The sequence below is a fragment of the Melanostigma gelatinosum genome (assembly GCF_949748355.1).
Source record: "Melanostigma gelatinosum genome assembly, chromosome: 4".
NCBI classification, from domain to species: domain Eukaryota; kingdom Metazoa; phylum Chordata; class Actinopteri; order Perciformes; family Zoarcidae; genus Melanostigma; species Melanostigma gelatinosum.
The window spans coordinates 21,684,885-21,707,629 of NC_136637.1; the positions used below are offsets into that span (position 1 = coordinate 21,684,885).

Here is a 22,745-nt window from a genome sequence, read left to right on the forward strand (position 1 = left end):
CTGCAGTGATTGATGTTCCTTCAGCTCCAAATCTGTCCGGAAGACAAGAATAAGGAGCTCATATCTGACCCACTTACAGACTGAACCAATTTACTTGTTCCCCAGACCAACACACTCCCATGGATCTATTTACAGAAGCAATTAATGTAAGAGAAAAACACTTGCAAGTGCCAAGACCATGATTCTGGTCTCTCATAACCAACAGGCTGATTGATAACGTCCTCGCTTGCTTTGATTTGGCCGTGTCAGAGTGATGTAGGGTTACTGGCCTTGCCTACGTATAAGATCACAGTATTTCACTCAGACTCTCCACGATCTATGTGAAAAGGTGGCCTGCTGACGAAACCAACAATGACAATTGATTTAGTACGTAAGGAGCTGACTGGCCCCTCCTCCTGGCCTCTGAGAGGATAAATATATTGATGTGATGGACCCAAGGCAGTGGATTGCTTGTCTTACTTGAGGCAGTGGTCATAGTGCAGCATAGTTTGGGACAATGAGTATGTATAGTGTTACAGTTGTGAACTACTGCTTAGGACTCCTAGGTTTGTTACTACTGCAGGGAGTTCTGAATGTGGAGGGACGGAGCATATTCAACCAAGGTAAGTGTGTAAAACTATCATTGTTTCAGGTATATATACTGGAAGAAGCCACTGAGGATGCAACTACTGCTCCCTTTACTCTTTACGTCGGTGCCATTGTTGGGTCAATGGTTCCGGTTAAGAGATGATGACTATGAAATGGGATGGATGTGACAATGTCTGTTTGTTTTGTGATATTCAGAGTGCTAAAAGTTGCATTTCTATTTGCTTTGTATGTGCAGGAAACCATGTTTACAATCCAAAAGACGACACAGATCCTCAGAGCAAGATTCTAGCACTGTTACTACACAAGGGCTTAGTTCCTGTTGAAAAGGATGATCCTCTAGGTGAGACATGAAAGAAAATGGTGAATATAGATAACGCAAAGGCATTCCTTGCTTTGCTGATGACTGGTTTTCCTTTCGGCAGGTCTCGAGCTGGCCAATAAACTCGCTGAATTAGAGGAGGTAAGAAAATTCACAGATTCACCTTGGAAAAAAATGTGGCCTACAGAAAGCCTTGATTAACCACAGTGTAAATATATGTTTGCGTATTCTTATTTTCTAAAAAAAGTGTATTAATTCCAGACAAGAGACTTTGAATGAGCACCTGTTACACTACTTCCTTACTAAAAGTCGTTGAACAGGAGTGTCGATCCTGAGATGACGTCGTGGTGCGTTTAATCCCTCTGATCTCTGCTTGCAGCTGCGGGCGCTGAGGGAGGACCTGGAGATGGAGAGGGAGATCACAGCCAATTTGGCAGAAGGCAAATCCATAACAAGGAAGAGGGGCGAACGTGAGTTCAATTTAGTGCTTCCTTATTAAAATGCATCATGCAAACTGATTCATATTTGCAGTTAATTCTAAACCATCGCAGTATTAATATTCTGCGTGCTTCTTTCGCCTGCAGCTTGCTTCTGGAAGTACTGTGTCTGACACAGACGCAAGAGGAGGAGGAACACTGTGAAATCTGGCTGCAAAGCCCAACATGGCCTTAAGACTGAAAACACCTGTAATATAATCACACTGTATTCATCCCAGCAATATAGAGTTGTACCATAATCAAAGTCATCAATATACATTTCCGCCGCACTGAGGTGCCCTGATGGGAGATCGAAGGACTGCAGCTGTACATCTTTAATCTGTAAATAATCAGCTACACACTGGAAATACTTGAGGGTCAGATATGACAGAATGTACTTGACAGCAAAGACATACGATTATTTGAGCAGGGATTTTATTTGCCTATACTGCATGTGTTTATGTTGCTCTCTTGTGGCCGAATTGGGCAAAACATTTTTTGTACCGCTGCCAAGACGTCAGTCACTGCTTTTAGAATGCACTGCTGTTCATTTTACAAAATAAATACAATTATAACGTGAATCTGCACTTTTCTTTTTGTCTTCAGAGAAAATGATCGACGGTGACTTGGTCACTGAATGGGCTCTTTGTAGAGGTTTAAAAAGGAGGACAATTATTTGCACAACTTTCCGATCAAATGAAGGACAACATGTTATTGAGCTCTGAATACATCTCTACTCATACCTACTTTTAATTACTTGATTTATCAAATATTTTACTCAGTGGAAATAAACATGTCAGGGAAGGAATGTGGCACGTGTTGCACATCGGCGGTGACGGGTGAAATACTGCACAGTGAAGTTCATCTTTTGGAGGAGGGGGACAAAGATGAGTCGCATGCTTTGTCTGAATAATGCTGCTGCTGCTGTTCACTCAGAGAATGATGTGACGCTCAGCTGCATTCACAGCAGCATCAAAGAAAGTGTTGACTCTTGTTTTGAGCCAGTGAGTCTTTTTGCAGTTATCAAAACATGGACATTATGGTACAACACATAAATAAATATCGACCATATTATATACTTAAAATATTGAAAGGTATACAAAGAGCCAATTCCATAAAACAATCGACTGCTCTATGGTGGTTCCTTATTAAGTGTCGTATACCAACAGTTCCGTTTATTTTGCACATTGCTGACTTGATTATTTTGCCCCTAAATTCAAAGGGGTGTAAGCTAAGTGACTCAACATGCATCCACAACTTTTGGACAAACTCAGCTAACATGGGATGCTTTTGTAAAGCTGTTGGTATCTGGTAGCTCAGCAGTACATCATCACTGCCTGGTACTCATTTTAACTGTGACTGTCAGTGCGACACCTAACTGCAAACACTAGCAGAAAAGCGTCCTTTCTCTCCCTAAAAACACATGTGACACGTTGGGAGAAGACACACTGAATAAGCGGTACTGTTGTTGTCAAACATCCTAACTGACTCAATGCAGAAATGGGTGTTATCTGTTTCAGTTTGGTGCATTAACTGGAGCGCAGGCATCCTGTTGAGATAAGTCTGCTGGAACTGAGTCAGCATCCTCCGTGTCACTCCACAGCAGTAAATATAAGTATGTGCCAAAGGTCTGTTTCCGACACAGCACAAGACAAGACATAAAAACTCCCCAAAAACTTAGCACATACAAGGAAAAAACGAAAGAAACCATTGGAAAGGCAACTCAAAGATCTTTATCGTGGGGCGGCAGTGGAAACTGGCAGTTATAAATGCTGTAACAGTTTGTAAAAACACAACAAAATAAAAACAGAACAATTGTAATCCTATTTAGTAAAGTTTTTGGTGAAAGTGCTTTTAAGCTACAGAGACATTTTAAACGACATAATTAAAATGTGCAAGATTTGAAAAACAGGATCACTTGAGCACTAAATGAACTTGTCCTGACATTCAATTACAATTCTCTGGTTGATATAAGTTGCTGATTTGTTTAAAGTTTGTTGTCTCTTGTTGGAGCCATGATGTAGTTTTGTTGTTTTATTTTGTCTTTGAGGGAAACGCATGCAGTTGTGACATTGAACAGTGGGTGGCACATTAACTTAAATGTGCATATTTGTAAGTGCCTGGTAATGAGGACCAGGGGTGTGTGTGGATGGGAAGCTCACAGTTTTTGACCGTGTTATCGTGTTATCGTGTCGTGTCAAGGTATCGTATCCAAGTAACGTATCCTGTATTCTGTTACGGTGCCAATATGTATTTAAATAAAAGGATCAACGGATCTAAAGAAAGACAGCGCATTGGACATTGAAATGTTTGTGGAACACGCGTCCGAACAAGTTCACCCGTTCGCCCCCACCGTGACTTTAATATATAAAAATGGATATTGTTAAAGTCACTACATCTCTTTTATCAGAACTTTTTTAATGTTTTGTTTTCTAAGTCTGTTATTTGCATTTGTATGTTGTGCTTGAGTGAAAATGTCACGCTGCCATGACGACCTTGTAAACGAGAATCAAAATCTAGGATCGTCTTGGCGAAATAAAAGTGTAAATAAAAATAAAAATAGATTCAGTAAAATATGGGTCTAGTGAAAGAAGCTTGATGAAATAAGTCATTGTATTGTCATATTATTCCAGATCCACAGCAGGCAAGACAGGGGGGTTAAGGTTGGGCAGCATGAAGGATGTGCAGTGTGATGGCTGACGTTTGGGTGGGCATTTTGTCGGAGCAGAGGGCAGGGTGACTTTACAGACAGCTCTTTAATATGACAGCCCTGAAGAGAAGAGCAGCACAGATCCCAGCAACATGATCATCATATCAAACAGACAATGATGGATTCTCACTTCAGAGGTTGGTAGAATATCAAACTTGTTTTGGTTTTAACTCCAACTCAGGCTTGGTCTTTTTGTTGTTTAAGAGAAAGAAATATCAAAATGTTATTCTTTTATGTCATAATTGTTATTCTTTTCTATATTTTCTAAATGTAGTTGAATACATATGGTGTTGTTTTGGTTAAACATGGAAAGATCATTACTGTGCTCTGCTATTTAGGGGGAGATACGTGAGACACACCTAATTTCTGATTTCTGAATACCTGATTTGATTTTGTGTGTCAAAATGTGTCTTTATTTGCAACTTTGCAGGCACCTTGTGGACGACACTCATCCTCTTCACACTGCCACACCTCACCTGCAACATGCCCTGCCCCGGCAGTTGCCTGTGCAGATCAAATGAAGTCCTGTGTGTCGGCGACACCATCACAGATATACCAAAGCAGATGTCTGACCACACATACACACTGCGGCTTGATCGAACAAACATGAACATCATAAATGAGCAGAGCTTGGCAAACAAGAAGCTCCTGTTGCGTTTCAGTCTGACTCGCAGCCGGCTACACACGATCCATCCCAGAGCCTTTCACGTTGCTCCACAGCTCAAGTCTGTCAAGCTGTCGTCCAATGATCTCTCTGCCTTCCCCGCTCGAGTCTTCAGTCCATTGACCACTCTGGAGGAGCTGTATTTAGATAGAAACCAGCTGGAGAGCATAGCTCCGGATATGTTTCAAGGACTGGTAGGGTTGCTGAAACTGGACTTGAGCTGGAACAGAGTGAGCAGTCTTGCTTCACATGTTTTCTATGGACTGACAAACCTCACCTTCCTGAACCTTGGCAGGAACTCCATCAAGAAACTTCCACCAACCATTTTTCATGATTTGACTAATCTTGGCATGCTCATGATCTATAACAACGAACTAGAGGTGCTAGAAGCTGGGATTTTTGATGAACTTGTCAACCTCACGGTGCTAAAAATTCATCAGAACCAGATAACCAGCCTCCCACCTCAGGTGTTCTGGTCACTGAGGAACCTGGAGAACCTGACTCTGTCCTCCAACAAACTTCAGACGATCCCGGAAAAGAGTTTCTACAACATGCCCAAGTTGATCCAGCTTACCATTTACAAGAATCCGCTATTATCTCTACCAGACCAGCTAATGGGTCACATGCCTGACATGACTGTCTTTTATCTGTATTACACCAACCTCACCACTGTTCCTGGAAACTTGTTCGCCAACATGTCTGGACTCAAGAAGCTTAACTTAAATCTTAATGTCAAGCTGAGGGAGTTGCCCTCAGACCTCTTGTGCTGCGTTCCCAATCTTGAGCAGCTGTCATTGGAATCCAACGACCTCCATTATCTACATCCTCAGCTGTTCTCCAGACTGACCACACTGGGCAAGCTGTTTCTTAATGACAATAAGCTGCAGAGCCTTTCAGATAACATTTTTCAGGGCCTTGAACAGGTTTTGTCGGTTAATTTGACGAATAACAGCCTCAAGAATCTTCCGGGAGATATTTTCTTGTCAAACACAGTTTTGAGTGATCTTATGCTGAGTGGCAACCCCTGGAACTGTGTTTGTAGTATCAGCGGTATTGCCAAATGGATAAGACATAATGAGCATGTGGTTCTTGACAGAGATGATGTGATATGTCATAGTCCAACGTACCAACAGCTCCGAACCGTTGGCTCCCTGCGTGATGAGGAGTTATTTTGCGATGGTACAACGTTCAGGACTTTTTTTACTCCACATAAGCCGATGAAACCGTTTCACACCAGCAAACAAACATCAGCTGTAGCTTCAACAACCGCAATGCCCACAACAAGATCAACCACCATTCAACTAGCTACCCAACAAGTCACCATCCAAACAAACACTCCAACTGCAAAACCTTCTGCCTTACATACAACGATCCCACCAACAACTCTCCAATCTCCCACCACCACTCTGCCTAACCAGGAGTTTCTTCTCATCACCGAGACTCCCTTGTCACCTACTTTCCATGACACATTGGTGGTTGAACAGGGGCCCGAGTTTGTTCACCACAACCGTCTCAAGGGCTCGGTGTACGTGTGGTTTCTGCCCTCGGATGCAGCCTTGACCGGGCTCCTCATGTTCTGTCACATCCTTCTTGTGGCCGCAGGCTTGTTCCTCATTCTTGCTGCCATGTTTTGCATGTATCTCCTCAACAAGACGATGGATGAGCTGAAGGCTGAGTTTGAACATCCTCCAGGGTAACAAAACATGTTATCAGGCCTGGTGCACAAGAGACCATCCTGTCCTTTTCCAAAGGCTGCATTTTATAAAAGATCCCTCTTAGCTGTAGGTTTACTCGATGTTGTGTTAAGTTGTATCTTCAAGTGTTACTTTAAAACAGTCAGACTGGAAATTTGAGATTAATGGGAGTTATTTTAAGATAACAAAGAATTACGGTAACATAATACAGTATTTAATATCATATAATACAGTGCAGTACATAATACAGTATGTTAGCCTCTAACCAGCTATAACGAATTTACCACTTGTTTGTTAATTTTATATGATTTATATCGAGCTGTAATTTATATAGAGCTGTAATGTATGTAGAGCTGTAATGTATATAGAGCTGTAATGTATGTAGAGCTGTAATGTATGTAGAGCTGTAATTGATGTCGAGCTGTAATTTATGTAGAGCTGTAATGTATATAGAGCTGTAATGTATGTAGAGCTGTAATGTATGTAGAGCTGTAATTTATGTAGAGCTGTAATGTATATAGAGCTGTAATGTATGTAGAGCTGTAATTTATGTAGAGCTGTAATGTATATAGAGCTGTAATGTATATAGAGCTGTAATGTATATAGAGCTGTAATGTATGTAGAGCTGTAATGTATGTAGAGCTGTAATTTATGTAGAGATGAATGAATAAAAAGAAAAACAATCCACAACTATTTTGAGAATCGATCAATTGGTTTCAGTCATTTCTCCAATAACTTAAATGTGATAAATGTGATGATGTGCTGTTTTTCTTTGAAATCAAAGGAAATCAAATAGCTTTGTGTTTGATGACTGTTGGTCTGACAAATAGACAAAAAGAGCCAAATAAAAGGTCACTTTTGGGGGTTGTCATGAGCCTTTTTTACTACTTTTTAATATTCCGTTGACCAAACAGTTAATGGATTCATCAGGAAAATATGTGGCATATTAATTAAATTGTTGGTTTTAAAATGAACATAAAATTAAACTTTCTTTCTGTCATCGATATGGTGCCATGTGCTTATGGGAGAAGTTTGCCTTCAAGGGTTTCTGCCAGAAATATCAAAATGTGATGCACACTAATGTGTAAGCTAACGACATTTAATGTATCTCTTTTTCTTATGTAGAGTGCAATGTTAAGCTTCATAAAGCAAACTCAAGCTTATGTGGTCAAAAGTGATCACAAGTGGTTTGTTTCCCTCTAGCGGTGAAAGCTTCAAACTGCGTTAAGAGGCGTCACAACTCAAAAACATTGCTTGCTGTACTTTTGAGCAAAACAGTCTGAATTAATTGCACTATAGTCAAATGTTTGAAGTTGTTTCATAAACTTGTGCCAGGGCACCAGTCGTACTTGAGAGAGTTACTGGTACCTCTTATCTGAGTTTCTCATCTTTTTTGGAATGTGGGAGGAAAGTTCATTTCCAAAATGAATCACGTCTTGAATACTGGGAAGTATAACACCATCATCTTCGTAACAACCTTCAAAACAGGAAGCTCTGATTACTCTTCCTATTGCAAGAGAGCACACACGCCTCCATTACGAAACAATGTGCACACAGTTATGACTCCCCTTTTTTTGGAGTCCAAGATCACTTACAACATAAGATAACTTATAAAGCCATACAATTATTGAAAATAGTTGTTTTTCGTTCTATCCTAAAGTTTTCATACAATAATAATAACACCTTTTAAAATGATTCTTTCGTGGGCGAAACAACAGACACTTTTCGACTGATGATCAAAAAAGCTTTCAAATCTTTTAAACCCGCACAGAAACACAGCGGATGCCACGAATTCCACGAGAAGTGATTGGACTTTAAAACAAACAGCAAACAAAAGAGGATGAATCGGTGAACAGCGCCCAAGTTCATTGCTATGGCAACGGATGATTAGGCCTTTCCAGTACGCTGAGCTCACACAACAGTGGGCACACACACACACACACACACACACACACACACACACACACACACACACACACACACACGCACAGACAGACAGACAGACAGTGAGAGAGGGGGAGCACGGGGAGAGGAAATCATACTGCAGCGTTCACAAGAAATATCTGACCACAGTGGAAAAGTTGAGGATTCGTTTTTTAATCCAGCCTTTATTTGTCTGCGATGAATTTACTTTAACCTGGTATTTCGTGGGATTTTCCACAGCACATTTGTAACTGGCCACAGCAGACTCTTGCCTGTAAAGTAGAGGAGTAATCCTCTTAAGTCCAATAATTAACTGTTAGAAAGCATTTTGACATCAACAAAATACAAATGGAGCCAAACATGTTGCCCAAGACAGCTTCTACATTATTTTAAGGGTTCTGTTTTATCATAAAATTGAGTTCTCTGTTTAGTCACGCCTAATCAACTCTGCAATTATTTGTTTCGAAAGATTTAGGGGAACAAATAAACTCATTATATTACTACATAGGGTTGTTACTGGGAACCTCGTAAACTAATACATGTTTGTGCCATTCCTACCTTCACTCTGTGACTCTTGCTCAACTAGTTGCAACATTCCAAAAGCTTTAAACACTTTCGCTACTGAACAGCACCTCAAAATGTGAAAGGATGTTGAAAGAGAAGAGTAGTGTCAAAGGCTTGTCAGTTGTTTATGTCTATTTCTGTCAAAAAGGGAGAAATAAAGTAAAGTGTACTGACATATTATAACTTTTCTTCATATGTCTGCTCACTACTGACCTTTTGACCTAACTCAGAGGAGGAACATGAACTTCTGTAAGACAGCGAGACATTACCTGGTTTCATTCACAGGCTACTGTGGGCTGTAGTCAATGCGAAAACAACAACAGAGACTCTCATGTCATCGAGCTCCTGCTCCCCGAACTGACAGGAAGTACAACAGGAAGGCTTTCCCACATACATCATGTGTCATAGCTGATGAAGCATGTTTACTGGAAATTAAAGTAGCAGCGCTTAAACAGTCATTTTTACCCTTAGCTCTCTAAATAAACTACGTTAGAACAACTCATGACACAACAAAAACTCCTAACTTCACCCAGTCTGATACATTATGCCCCGTTTTGAGTACGAGCTGTTGCTACAGTCTTCCAGTATCTTCACAATAAACCAAAAAAACTGTCTGTACGTTAACTCCACCCTCCTTATCTGTTTCTGTGGTGAGTTTGTTTGTCATGTTATGACACAGATGGATTTACTTATGGCAACTCAGGAATGTTAAACGCAGCAGAACTTGCTGCTCAGCATTTTTTGTTTCATTGATTTATTGTCGTTCCACATTTTAGCACCAAAGCCAAATCCCATTTAATTTACATGAACAGGTTGGGGAACAAACTATTTTCTGAACAGAGATACTTTTTAGAGGCAGTGTAATGTTTCCTGCTTAATTACTTGAAATTATTTGGGGTACAATCCAGATATCCATGATTCAGCCAGTCTCATACACCCATACTGGATATGCACACAAACAGAAGTCCTCCATAACAGCAGGAAATCATTTGATCCAGAATTATACGATACTCAAAGCATTTCATTAATTTCCCCAAACATGACTGCACAAGGGTTCATGACAGATTTATTATTTCTGCAACACAAGACAGACTGAACAGACGTTTGCAGGTTGTGTGGTTGTTTTTTGGATCAACTTGCTATATGTAATTCCCTAACTATTGGATTTGGGAATGGAAAACTGCCAAGTGCCCAAACCCTCGGCTTACAAGCATACAGCTGATACTTAAATGTGCACACCCAAACAAGGGGGCATGTACACACAAAACAATGTCATGAATAAAAAAAACTTAAAAACAACTGCATTGTCTTTAACCAAACCACATTCTCACCCTCATTGTAACCATAACCTCCAACACAAATTGTTCCTGGAGGGAAAAACATCCAGTTACATTGTTGAAAACATATGGCTCCCCTAAGTGGAGGCACAGCTCACACATACCCTGCATTCACATAAGCACAGACACCCTTACTGTAACACAAATCCCCAGAGGGTGGGGCCTCCGCTTGCATAGCTTGATCCCCCACACACATTGATCCCCCCCCCCCCACCACATTTAGCAAAAAATGTGAGCTTGAGCGTGAGCGAGGAAAAGAGGGGGCAGGGGGTACAGCTGGGTCGCTGAACAGTGCCACTGAAGCCTCAGAAAGGACCTGCAGACTTCATGAGCTCAGGGCAAAACCAAAAAACTGGTTGGTGAGGGGAATCCAGTGATGACGAAGAGCAGGAAAATGTGATGGTGTGAGAGTTCAGATGGTGCTGGAAACTTTCATCAGAGGATATGTGAGGTTGAGAAGGAAGGGAGGACGTACATAAAAGATAACCACACCAACCCTCTCTCTGTTCACTCAATCGTCAGCCGCTACGAGAGGTAAGTTCTGCAAAGCGGCATGTTGTCTTGGTAAACAGAGTGCTGATCGCTTTATACTTGGGACACACTTGTCAAGGATAATGATGCAGGGAGATGAAATTAATCTGAACCTAAATAAGATAAGGATAACAATCAATAAGCTATAACAACAATACATTTGTGTGTAATTGTATCTTAAAATTACAATCTTCTGTGCATAATTCAACCCTTGATTTTGCAAAATAATGTTTGTATTTATGTGTAAACTACAATACTGCCTATAGGTTTGCACTGAATGAAGTGAATTCTGTTATTTGAGAATGTGCTTTCGTTTGGATAACTTGAGTCCTAACACTAGATAAAGTGGTAATCCAAAACCTTATATGTCAAACATGAATTAACTTGATCGGCTTGACTGCTGGTCTCTCTAAGTACAGTTCCACGCTTTGTTAGAAGTGCTGATCCTTCAGCTATGGCAAGGGGTAAAAAAACAACAACCCAAAAGCAATTAATGGTGAACTGGAAATGCTTTAGCCATTACACTGTACAGCAGAGCTCTCCAGTCTGTGCCAGTCAGGAGCAGACAGTGGTTTTGGTTGGATGTTGCATTATCAGAGAGGAAACGTGGTTTAGCTGTCAGGTTCTGCTGATTTTGTTTCTAGAATCGGTGATGCTATGTGCCATGTGTCTGACAGCTACTGAAAGCTGCTTAAATCCATTGTTCCAAACTGTTTTTTTTAAGTAGTAATTTTTTCTGCACATTCAAGGGAAGGGGAACTGTATATAGATGACACATTACACAATGGACATCTGGCTTTCTGGTAATTGCGTAATCAAGTACACATACTTGACTTAAATGTGACATTTGACTTTCTGCATTCACAGAAGTAAAGACAAGGGAATGAGTATTGAGACTCGTGGTAGTTGCCCCCCGAAAAACAACTAATTATTAAAAGTACGGAAGGAGTACTGGTAAAGTAGGAGTAGCGGTAGGATGGGGAATACAGAAAAAAACATCTTCAAAAATTGTTTAACTAACAATGAAAACATCATTTTCCATCTCACAGCAGGGACCCAGCTCCCCACCTCTTGAATGAAAGTAGATAAGTACAAAATATATTGGAAATGGAAACAGCTTTGATGCACAATTTTATGACCCTCTATCTTTGATATGGAAAAAAAAGAAAAAAGAAAAGAATAAATGAAAGAAAGAAAATAAATCTGGTTCTTCCGGCGCAATTGAAGGACATTCTGGTCTCTTTAGAAAGTTACTTCCTCAAAAAGACTCTCTCTGCACCCTGATACATCTCAGCCACTGAGCAACAACTCATGCTTGCCAACCTTAAGTTGCAGAACTTTAAATGGATTTGTATGGAGAAGCAGGTCTTTGTATTGGCACAGCTTTGCCGTTGGAGCCCCCTGAGCCATAACAAACAGGAAGCACAGCCTCCGCCACAGCCTCAAACATGTGCAGGCAGTCCGTCATGTTTAGATGTACTGCAGACACAACACTGAGATAATTGCAAACCAAACACTGTGTCCATATTCAATGAGAATATACTCATATACCCATATACCCACATACTTTGGGGATTTATTTCAAAAACATTCTGCAGCTAACTTTACATGTGAGCTCCAAACACACTGATGAACGCAGTTCCTGAATAAATGGTTTTAATGCCAAAAGACTGCTGAGCAAGCTTGTTTACCAGCCAACCCTGTTGGCAATGTTGATGAAGCCACAGGCAACAAAGTACAACTCTGAATCAGATTATGCAAATGTCTAATTTTAAGTTTAAACAGGAATGCTGATGCTGCATGCACTGTTACTAATTAGAGTTGCCTTCAGTATAACTGCGTTATTATGGTGATGATTTAAAATGCAGAATATCTCCTTTGTGGCTGTTCTGTCGTTGAGAGGAGAAAAAACACACAGTTTCTTCTTTTACTGTCCTGGAAACTAACAACTAAGATACATCAAGTCTTAAAAAGTAGTGCGGTGAGAACAACAAATGTAAAAATGCTCCCCGAGGCTTAGGCTTAAGTTTAGAGTAGAGCAGTTCATGACCAAGAATAGACCCTATTATTATTACCGTATTATATTAACACAACCAACAACTTGAAATTTTAATTACTTTTCAGAGCTGAAAACATTTATGTTTTGTGGTACATTTCAGTGCTTTATCTCTATTGTTTTTTTGGTGAGTCCTACAATCAGTCAGCTTTTAGACATAGATACTGGCATGCACATGTGCAAAGCTCAGCACTTGTACTCCTCCACTTGAATATTGCCCTTACATGATGTTGGGGGACTTACAAAAGATGGATTTGTAAAAAGAATGAAAGCAGCAGAGGCCAGCATAACCTGACTTTTAGTCGCTAGTTTGGGTCACGCTCGAAAGGCGCTTCCCCTTAATTTGACACACAGTATCTTTTGCTCATTGAGTTATCGAAAAATGTGAAGTAATGTCATTTGAGTATCTTTCTTAGACTTGACTCCGGTCCTCCAGAGCTACGGAGGAAATTGAAAAACCTTCACAGGAGTGAAATGCTCCCGGTGACGAGTTAACCGATTTTGTCCGGTAAAATTTGTGAAGTGCACCTTAGAGGACAAAATAAGGCATATTTAGTTTGTGATGACCATGATACGTTTACAAAGCCCTTTGCCGTCCATGCAAATGTGATCCATCATAACCAACCTCGACTGTAACATAACCGTTTCTTTTGTTCTAGGTTAAACAATGGACCTGCCCCTGACACTTTATGTGCTCCTACTTCTCTGTTCTGTCAATGCTGCTGTTTGGGCGTGTCCGGATGAATGCAAATGTCAAGACACCAAAATCCTCTGCAGTGGCCTCTCTGATTTCCCCACATCTGTGCCCTCATCTACCACATTCCTCTACTTCTACAATTGCACTCTCTATTTCTTGAAACCAGAACACTTAAATGATTTTTCTAACGCCCTTAGCGTCCTTGTGATTAAAGACACTGTTTTGAGGGAAGTGCACACTGCCACATTTAATTCCACTCCGAACATAAGTGCCATCGGGTTTATTACCACCGGACTGCAAGATCTTCCTGAGGCCGTGTTCCACAATCTACAGAAACTTAAGACTTTGAATCTAATTAGCAACAAGCTCCTCGTACTCCGCCCTCACTGGTTTTCCCGGTTGGCAGAGTTGAAAAACCTTGACCTCAGTAAGAATCTTTTCACTTCCGTACCTGTGGAAACCTTTCACCCTCTTACTGAGCTGGAATACCTTTTTATTTCGGGAAACAATATCAGTCAACTACCTAGAGAGACATTCAATGGGCTTTCGAAGCTGAAAGTCTTACGGGTTAATAAGAATTTGCTACAGGAACTCCCCCTTGGCAGTTTGGATGACCTTGGCAACCTGGAGGAGCTATCCCTACATGACAATCTTATCACTCATCTCCACCATGACCTGTTCTCCAAGACTTTGAAACTCCAGAAGCTGTTCCTCTCCAACAATAGGCTCACATCTCTTCCACAAGGGATCTTCTTAAACCTGCCCCTTCTTTCCCAGATCTCCCTGTATGAAAACCAGCTGAAGAGTCTGGGACCAGGAGTGTTTGGGCCCATGGCCCTGCAAGAGTTGTGGCTGTATGACAACAAGCTGAACCGTGTGGAGGATGACACATTCAGGAACCTGACTCAGTTGCGTCTCCTGGTGCTCAGTCGCAACCAGATCAGCTCTGTATCCACAAGGGCCTTTGGAGGGTTGGAGCAGCTGGGAGAGATATCACTTCACACCAATCTGCTCACAACCCTGCAACCTGGGGTTTTCCAAGGTTTGCCGAGTCTGGTCAACATTTCCCTCGAGCACAACTCCATCAGCTCCCTACCACCGGGTTTTCTACAAGGCCTGATCAACCTGGGACAGATAGACCTGCAAAATAACTCCCTTCCCAACCTGCCACAGAAGAGTCTAGATGCCCTCACTGTAGCAAAGGAGGTTCTCTTGCAGCAGAACCCCTGGAGGTGTGACAAGGATATTCTGCCACTCAGAGACTGGCTGAGAAAGCACCCATTCAAGGTCAACCAATCTCTTGTAGTCTGTGAAACACCTTTCAGTCTGAACGGTGAGATCATTGTTTTCCTGCCAAATGAGAACTTCCTGCCTCTCAACTCTACAGAGGAGCCCGTGTTGACCTCGACAGAGTTGAAGAGGAAACCCCACACTCCTCCAACTAGACAGAGCACTTCCTCACCTGCGGTCAAGACCACCCCCACATCAGAGCACGAAGAGGTCACCAGTGGAGGCCAAGGAGAGACGGGAACAACTTCTGATTACATTTCGATCATCCTCATCCTCATTGCTGTAGTGGCCACTGTCATCGTCAGCACTGTCATCATCAGCTGTGTGTGTTGGAGGAGGAACAAGAGAGGCAGCGGAAATATAGGCCGCAGTGATACGAACTCTGTGCTGTAGCTTAGACCACCCAATGTTAGCGACCCAAAAACTTTTAAAGCCGAGGGAAAGTACTCACTGATTACTGTGGTTTACTTGGAAATTGTGACGCTCCTAGAGTCTCAAAGGCGACAGAAAGAACCACTTCGGCTCCATTCAGATGTACCAGCTAGAACAAACAAGTCAACTTTTGAATTCATTAGCTTTTCATTTTTAATGATCAAATGTACCAGCCAGCATCCCTCTTCATATGTGCTGTAAAAATAGAACAGACATTGCATGTACTAATGATACAAACAGTTATGGTGCCATCTTGTGGGTAACCTGGATATTTTGGTGAATGTGAGCTCCGATGCACTGAAAAAGTGTACTTCTTACAGTAGAATTAAAACTGCATGCAGTATTCGTTTTCCATTTTTCAGAATTAGTAATTGCAGTTTGACAATGTGTGTTTGTGCTAACAACAATACATTAAGGAGAAAGTTTTACTGTCCAAATGGCTTTCCCTGATAAATCAAAATGTGTCATTTTGACTCCACTGTAATACAATTCATCTCATGGTTTCGACACTTACAATGCAAAATGCTACTATACATAGAATAAATGCACTACGTTTAGTGATAGCAATCTTACCTTGTGTTAATCATTTACTGAACTAAGCAGTACTACATGCAAGTTTGACCTCCTGAATCTGATGGCAAATCAACCGTTATCTACACATTATTCTGGAGGATAAAATTCCATTTAAATGCTTAAATGAGTTATTAAATGAGTTAAGTTATTTGAATAGGAAGTAGTATTATGCTGGCATACTGTATACATTGCATTAAAATGAAGAAACACATTAACACATCTAAAAGTATTGAGATTATGTTTTTACACAGTATGCTGTGGTCTACTTTTTTGCAGTATGATGGTCTTGTTGTGATCACTACATTACCATTAGACAGATATTTAATCATTTACTGGGTTTGTTGATCGTACCAACTTAGTTTGTCGGATGTCCGGAAGAACACAAGGACGTTTAGACTGAGTAGACACAGCATTGCATTCACAGAATTCTGTATTTTTTTGTAATGGAGTGATGGTGTACATTTATCTCTGGTAATAACTACAGTCACCTATCTTACTTATGTACATATTCCTCTCCATTAAATTAATCATGTACAAAAGACTGCCATCTAATTGAAGGGAGTCAGAAAAGTGTTTGAAAAATTTTGATAAAATCCAAACATTCCACCAATCACTGTAATGTGTGTCTAATTGTTGCCTGACAATAACAATGTTCTAAGAAGGAATTCAAAATAAAACACAACTATCAAACTGGATATAAAGGCTTGTGAAATGGAGGTTTCTGCTTTTCCTGATGTGGAAACAGATGCATGTGTTAAAAATGACTTAATGTTTGTACCATAGAGTATGTTCAAGGGACAGTGTGTAAGTTTTTAGTGCGATCTAATGGTTTGTGACAGGTTGCAATCAACCAAATACCTCTCATCTCAGCCCTTCCTTTCCACGTGTGTCAGAGAACTACAGTGGACTACAGGTAGGGAAAGGGTATCTTTACGATTTTAGTACAACTAGGGGCTACTCTTATCAATACTCAGCTCTTCTACATGACTAAATAATTGTTTTTAAAAAGATGTATAAGATTCAAAAAAACTTAAAGTTATTTATAATCTAGATATTGCTAAGTATTGTTTCTAGAGCAGCAACAGTTATGTTTTAAACAGCAAAGTCACTGGAAACAACTGGAAAATGGCAATGAGATAAATTATATTTCTCAGTGAAGCTCAATCATACATGAATTCCAAAACTATTGGAGCTATGCTGCAGCGAAGGGAAGTAACCTGCTAAATTGTCATAAACCTTCTGTCCTTGCTCTTATCTCGAGCAGCAGATGTGTGTTACACCACGCCTCATCTAGCTACACTCTCCAGTCCTGCTGGGCAACATCGATACAGGAGAGAACGAATGATATGTAGCTTGTTTGTGTCTCCTCACTGCTGTAACAACCTGTTTCATCCTGGGACAGACAATAAAAAAGGTAAGGTTTTGGCATTTGACTGTGACAGCTCATTGAGTTATTGATAACTTGGCATAGCAACGCTTTTTATGATGTTATTGATATTTGAGCACACATATGCTGTTACAAGAAAGAGAAAATTAACACAGCCAGGTAAATCTAACAAAAGTTGTTTCTTTTTCTTTCCTTTTTTTTAGTGAATAAGCATGTCAAGAGGAGAAATCATTGTTCTTTTTCTGTCTTTACTGTTTGAGCCTTCATTGTCTCAACCCCGATGTGAAAAAGAAACAGACTGCCCCAAAGCAAACCAGGATGTTTACAGTTCATCGACAACAGAAATCCCACGCTTGCTGAAACCAGCTGTGACGGAAGTTTTCTTTGTGGATAGCCAGATTAAAACAATCCCTAAAGCAGCCTTTGTTGAAAACCAGCAGCTTGAAAAGGTGGAGTTCATGAACACCCACACGACATCTATTGAGCCTGGAGCTTTTGATGGTTTGTCAAACCTCAAGCATATCGAGATCTCCAGCACTCCATTAACGTCGATCCCAGTGGGAGTCTTTAAAGACCTCAGCAACCTGGAGATGATTATACTAAAGGCGAACAAGCTTCGTAGTCTAGAGAAAGGCTTATTTGACGGTCTTGGAAAAGTAAGAGAGCTGCAGTTACATGGGAACGAGATAGAATCGATTGAAGACGGGACTTTTGATAGTCTGGAGAACCTAACAATGCTCCATTTAGCTAAAAACAATCTCTCTGCTGTATCTGCCAACTGGTTCTCAAACCTAAACAAACTGCAGATTCTACGGCTTTACGAGAATCAGCTGACCACTATTCCTGAGGAGATTTTTCAGAATTTGCCAAATTTGAAGGAAATTGGCCTGCAAGGAAACAAAATAGCAGACTTGTCACCTAATCTTTTTCCACATAAAGACAAACTAATTAAACTGTTTTTGGATAGTAATCATTTGACTAGCTTACCTGAAGAATTATTCGTTGGTTTCCCTCAACTTAAAACACTCACTCTACTGAAGAATAAACTGACAAATCTACCACCTGTGCTTTTTGGAGAAATGCCTAGATTGACAGATTTAAGTCTCAATCAAAATAATCTCAGCGTTCTTCCTCAAGGAATATTCAGCCCTCTGAAGAAACTCAAGAAGTTAGATCTGTCTAAGAATACCTTCGTCACCTTGTATCCCGAGTACTTTGAAGGTCCTGAGAAGCTCACGGAGCTAAATCTACAGAACAACAGGATACAATCGCTGGACGCAGATGTGTTTGAAAAGCTACAATCAATGACCACACTCAAACTAGCTCACAACGACCTCCAGACGCTTCCTGAGGATATTTTTGAGCCTTTAATGAAACTGAAAAAGCTTTACCTCAATGACAATCCGTGGCACTGTGACTGCAATCTGATAAATCTTTACCTCTGGATGAAAGCCAACTCTGTGAAGATCATGTATCCTGTTGTCTGTGAGTATCCAGATAATCTGAAAGGGCAGGAAATCAAATTATTACCAGAGGATCAATTTATTTGCCCCACCCTTCCCCCAACAACAACCACAAAAACTACCACGGCACTCCCAACCACAGAACCAACAACCACCATCCTTACTACCACAACACCACTTCCTACAACATCAACCACAACTACACGCCCCACAACCACCACACCCACCACTACACTCCCAACCACAGAAACAACAACCACTACCCTAACCACTACAACATCAACAACCACTTTGCCAACTACAACACCCACCCCCGTCTCCACCTCACAGCCAGCCACATCCACCATAACAATACTAACAGCTCCTGTTCTACCAACAACCACTACCACTATAATAACAACTGCTCCCACAACCACTATCACAACTGCATCCACCACCACTTTGACAACAATTCCACCCACAACCTCTATGACCACAACACCTTCAACAACTACACCCACAACCACTATGACCACAACTACACCTTCAACAACTACACCCACAACCACTATGACCACAACTACACCTTCAACAACTACACCCACAACCACTATGACCACAACTACACCTTCAACAACTACACCCACAACCACTATGACCACAACTACACCTTCAACAACTACACCCACAACCACTATGACCACAACTACACCTTCAACAACTACACCCACAACCACTATGACCACAACTACACTTTCAACAACTACACCCACAACCACTATGACCACAACTACACCTTCAACAACTACACCCACAACCACTATGACCACAACTACACCTTCAACAACTACACCCACAACCATTATGACCACAACTACACCTTCAACAACTAAACCCACAACCATTATGACCACAACTACACCTTCAACAACTAAACCCACAACCACTATGACCACAACTACACCTTCAACAACTAAACCCACAACCACTACACCTTCAACAACTACACCCACAACAACTATGACCACAACTACACCAACAACCACTATGACCACAACTACACCTTCAACAACTAAACCCACAACCACTATGACCACAACTACACCTTCAACAACTACACCTTCAACAACTACACCCACAACCACTATGGCCACAACTACACTTTCAACAACTACACCCACAACCATTATGACCACAACTACACCTTCAACAACTACACCCACAACCACTATGACCACAACTACACCTTCAACAACTACACCCACAACCACTATGACCACAACTACACCTTCAACAACTACACCCACAACCACGATGACCACAACTATACCTTCAACAACTACACCCACAACCACTATGACCACAACTACACCTTCAACAACTACACCCACAACCACTATGACCACAACTACACCTTCAACAACTACACCCACAACCACTATGACCACAACTATACCTTCAACAACTAAGCCCACCACCACTATGCCCACAACCACCACCCAAACAACGACCTCTCCTCCACAAACCACTCCAGAGATCTTCACCTGTCCTATGGAGCCGTTCACTCAAGAGCCATCGCCTTCCTTCACATATCTATACAGAAAGAAAGTTCAGGGGTGCAAATCTCAGATGATGATCTATACTGCGCTGCTGCTGGTGATGATTATTTGCACACTGGCCCTGGCTAAGTTCACCCTGTCTCTTTACCGCCTGCTGCAGCGCAGGGAGAAGACAAACCACGGGGTCAAACTCACCCATTTCTCCCACAGGAGAGAGGTCATCTTGAGGCCTCTACAAGAGGCAGAGACCGTAGGACTTTTAACAACAGAACTTTAGAGAAAGCTCTCTTCTTTATTGTCAATGACAGTAAATGAGCACATTAGCAGCCATACGACTTGCCAAAGCATCCTTGGGTAAGATGTTGAATCCGATATTAAAGTAAGCTATACATTCCTAATAATATATTTTTGCTGATTTCATTCTTTAGCAGGTTGCACATATCATGTGGCAATTTCACATCTGGAATTTTTTGTGCTGTAAAGTGTTTCTGAAAAAAATGTATATATTTGTTAGCATATTAATGTGTTATATGCATAATACCGTGTACAACTATTAAAAAACATCTTCCTGGAAATCTGTTTGTCTTGTTGTGACTGAAATCCAGGCACAACAAACACCGTCTTGCAGCAGGGGGAGACAGAGATCCACAAGACTTCAAATTATCATTCACAAAAAACAAGAGGAGTTTTGGAAACTATCCAACACAATCTAGAATTGGTGAACACGTGTCTGTAATTTAGATGACATCCTAGTAGATTAAATAAAACGTATGGGCTTGTTTCTTCTGCTCAAGTTAAGTATTACAGCTTTATTTTTTCTTCATCACTGGTATTCTATAAAAAGGTGCAATCTTATGATGTTACTGAATAAAAACTGAAATGATTGCACTCTTCTCAAAAGGTCAAAATGGATATTTACTGCTAAACGAATAAATCCCACAGGCCAATTCATAAAGAACACTGAGCATCGGTCTGGGACTGGGATTTGTGTTTAGTAGGGTGGTCTGTCTGAAAACAGCAGGCCAGATTCATTAACCCAGTCTGTGTGAACATATGTGTGAGTTTGTGTGTGCGAGATAATAACACAATCAAAAACTAAAACGTATCTTCATAGAAACTGTTCACCTGCTGGTTTGTGCCTTTAAAAGATGGTATAGCAGAATAATGACGATGAACAGTAACTATGAAGGGTCAGCTTTCATTTCAGGATTTTTACATATATTATGTTCAATAAACATTTTTCAAAAGCCCTTTTTATATCAACTAAAAGATACTTAAAAGGTTTAAAGGGCTATGAGTCCCTACAATGTCCAAACCCTAGACAGCCTTAAAACTCAAAGTCAACACTTAAACCTAGTTACTGAATAAAGTCCAAACAATGGAAAACCACATCACTCTACATTATATGACCGAATAACTACAAACACTGCAAATTGAACTTAGTTCAAAATGCCACATTTTCTAAGATCTCTATTCGCAATTTAGTTAATCTATAACGATAATTTTCAGAAATATTGTTATATATTGGTATTAAAATAAATTAAACACCTTTCCTTTCTTTTATTAGCGATAGTATGTTATCCTCTTGATTCTATTGTATTGTTCTCTGATTTGTATTTTTGCTTCTGTGTGGAGTTTGCATGTTCTCTCTGGGTTAGGGTCACTATGCGTAAGCCCTGCAATAGTCTGGCAATCTGTCCAGGGTGTACTCTGCCTTCGCCCAATGTTAGCTGGGATTTGCTCCAGCCCCCAACAATTTTTCTCATAAAACTGACTGAAATAACAACAAATGAAATTTAGGAACAGTGGAAAAATGTCAAAAACAATAAAGCAGCAGAAACACACAAACGGATAAGGCTGTCCATGAATCTGTTGCCCTTGTGCATGTTGGGAGCCTTCCCACTACATCTACCCTCCTGGGACGAGAGAAGATTAATTATTTCGCAAACAAAAATATGTGAAAGAAATAACCTCACCCACTAAACCAAACAATGCCCTTCACATTTCTTCATTTCTGTCCGTCATGCAGCGAGCCGTACAAGAAAGTATCAACATCTGCTCTCAACATGTCTTTCACCATTTTGTTTTAATGCAACATTTTGAGTATTATTGATAACATGTGTTTGCCTACGGAAGCATTAATAAACTGCCATGTTTTAATCTTCTGTCGACATTTAGTTTCTCTTTCTCAGATGTGCCTTTTACTCATTTTTGTTTCCTAACTTCTTTGTGCAAAGAAGAAACAGCGCAGACATGAATCTCTTCCACGGTTTCACTCCTTAAAATGCTCCCAGTGGTGTTTCTGCCCTCGGTGAAACGGTTGTACTGCATTACAGAGTAGGTTTCAGTTGAAATCAAGTGATACAGACAACATAATCTAGTTTCAAGTAAAATAAAATATGTCCATATTTAATCAGATGGGATCCAATCTGAGACTACTCCAGACACCGCAATTTACACAAATCGTTGGTCGTTTGTGACGGAGAAATGTAGGAAGTTGTGC

At 40.7% G+C, this 22,745-nt stretch overlaps 4 protein-coding genes across 4 annotated transcripts; all 4 read left to right on the forward strand.

Moving 5' to 3' along the window:
* The first annotated feature begins 476 nt into the window (after positions 1-476).
* On the forward strand, positions 477-1,751 carry uts2d (urotensin 2 domain containing). The gene is made up of 5 exons (XM_079266756.1): positions 477-602; positions 824-928; positions 1,011-1,048; positions 1,287-1,377; positions 1,492-1,751. The coding sequence occupies exons 1-5, from the start codon at positions 497-499 to the stop codon at positions 1,515-1,517; spliced, it is 366 nt and encodes a 121-aa protein (XP_079122882.1). The 5' UTR covers positions 477-496; the 3' UTR covers positions 1,518-1,751.
* A 2,806-nt stretch (positions 1,752-4,557) lies between these two features.
* Positions 4,558-6,765, forward strand: LOC306776523 (uncharacterized protein). The gene has a single exon (XM_079267236.1). It carries the CDS (start codon positions 4,577-4,579, stop codon positions 6,452-6,454), a length of 1,878 nt encoding a protein of 625 aa, XP_079123362.1. The 5' UTR covers positions 4,558-4,576; the 3' UTR covers positions 6,455-6,765.
* Positions 6,766-10,672: 3,907 nt separating this feature from the next.
* On the forward strand, positions 10,673-16,080 carry LOC306776505 (uncharacterized protein). Its single transcript, XM_079267218.1, has 2 exons — positions 10,673-10,809; positions 13,522-16,080. The coding sequence occupies exon 2, from the start codon at positions 13,530-13,532 to the stop codon at positions 15,240-15,242; it is 1,713 nt and encodes a 570-aa protein (XP_079123344.1). The 5' UTR covers positions 10,673-10,809; positions 13,522-13,529; the 3' UTR covers positions 15,243-16,080.
* A 1,109-nt stretch (positions 16,081-17,189) lies between these two features.
* On the forward strand, positions 17,190-19,576 carry LOC306776524 (uncharacterized protein; the record flags this gene model as incomplete). Its single annotated transcript, XM_079267237.1, has 3 exons — positions 17,190-17,268; positions 17,445-18,909; positions 19,035-19,576. The coding sequence occupies exons 2-3, from the start codon at positions 17,454-17,456 to the stop codon at positions 19,574-19,576; spliced, it is 1,998 nt and encodes a 665-aa protein (XP_079123363.1). The 5' UTR covers positions 17,190-17,268; positions 17,445-17,453.
* Between the last annotated feature and the right edge of the window lie 3,169 nt (positions 19,577-22,745).

Bases quoted from the DNA above. Each gene is read 5' to 3' on its own strand.
- uts2d (XM_079266756.1), top strand. From the start codon at position 497: ATGAGTATGTATAGTGTTACAGTTGTGAACTACTGCTTAGGACTCCTA. The intron at 1,049-1,286 runs GTAAGAAAATTC...CTCTGCTTGCAG, and splicing joins AACTCGCTGAATTAGAGGAG to CTGCGGGCGCTGAGGGAGGA. The intron at 1,378-1,491 runs GTGAGTTCAATT...TTTCGCCTGCAG, and splicing joins AACAAGGAAGAGGGGCGAAC to CTTGCTTCTGGAAGTACTGT.
- LOC306776523 (XM_079267236.1), top strand. From the start codon at position 4,577: ATGCCCTGCCCCGGCAGTTGCCTGTGCAGATCAAATGAAGTCCTGTGT.
- LOC306776505 (XM_079267218.1), top strand. From the start codon at position 13,530: ATGGACCTGCCCCTGACACTTTATGTGCTCCTACTTCTCTGTTCTGTC.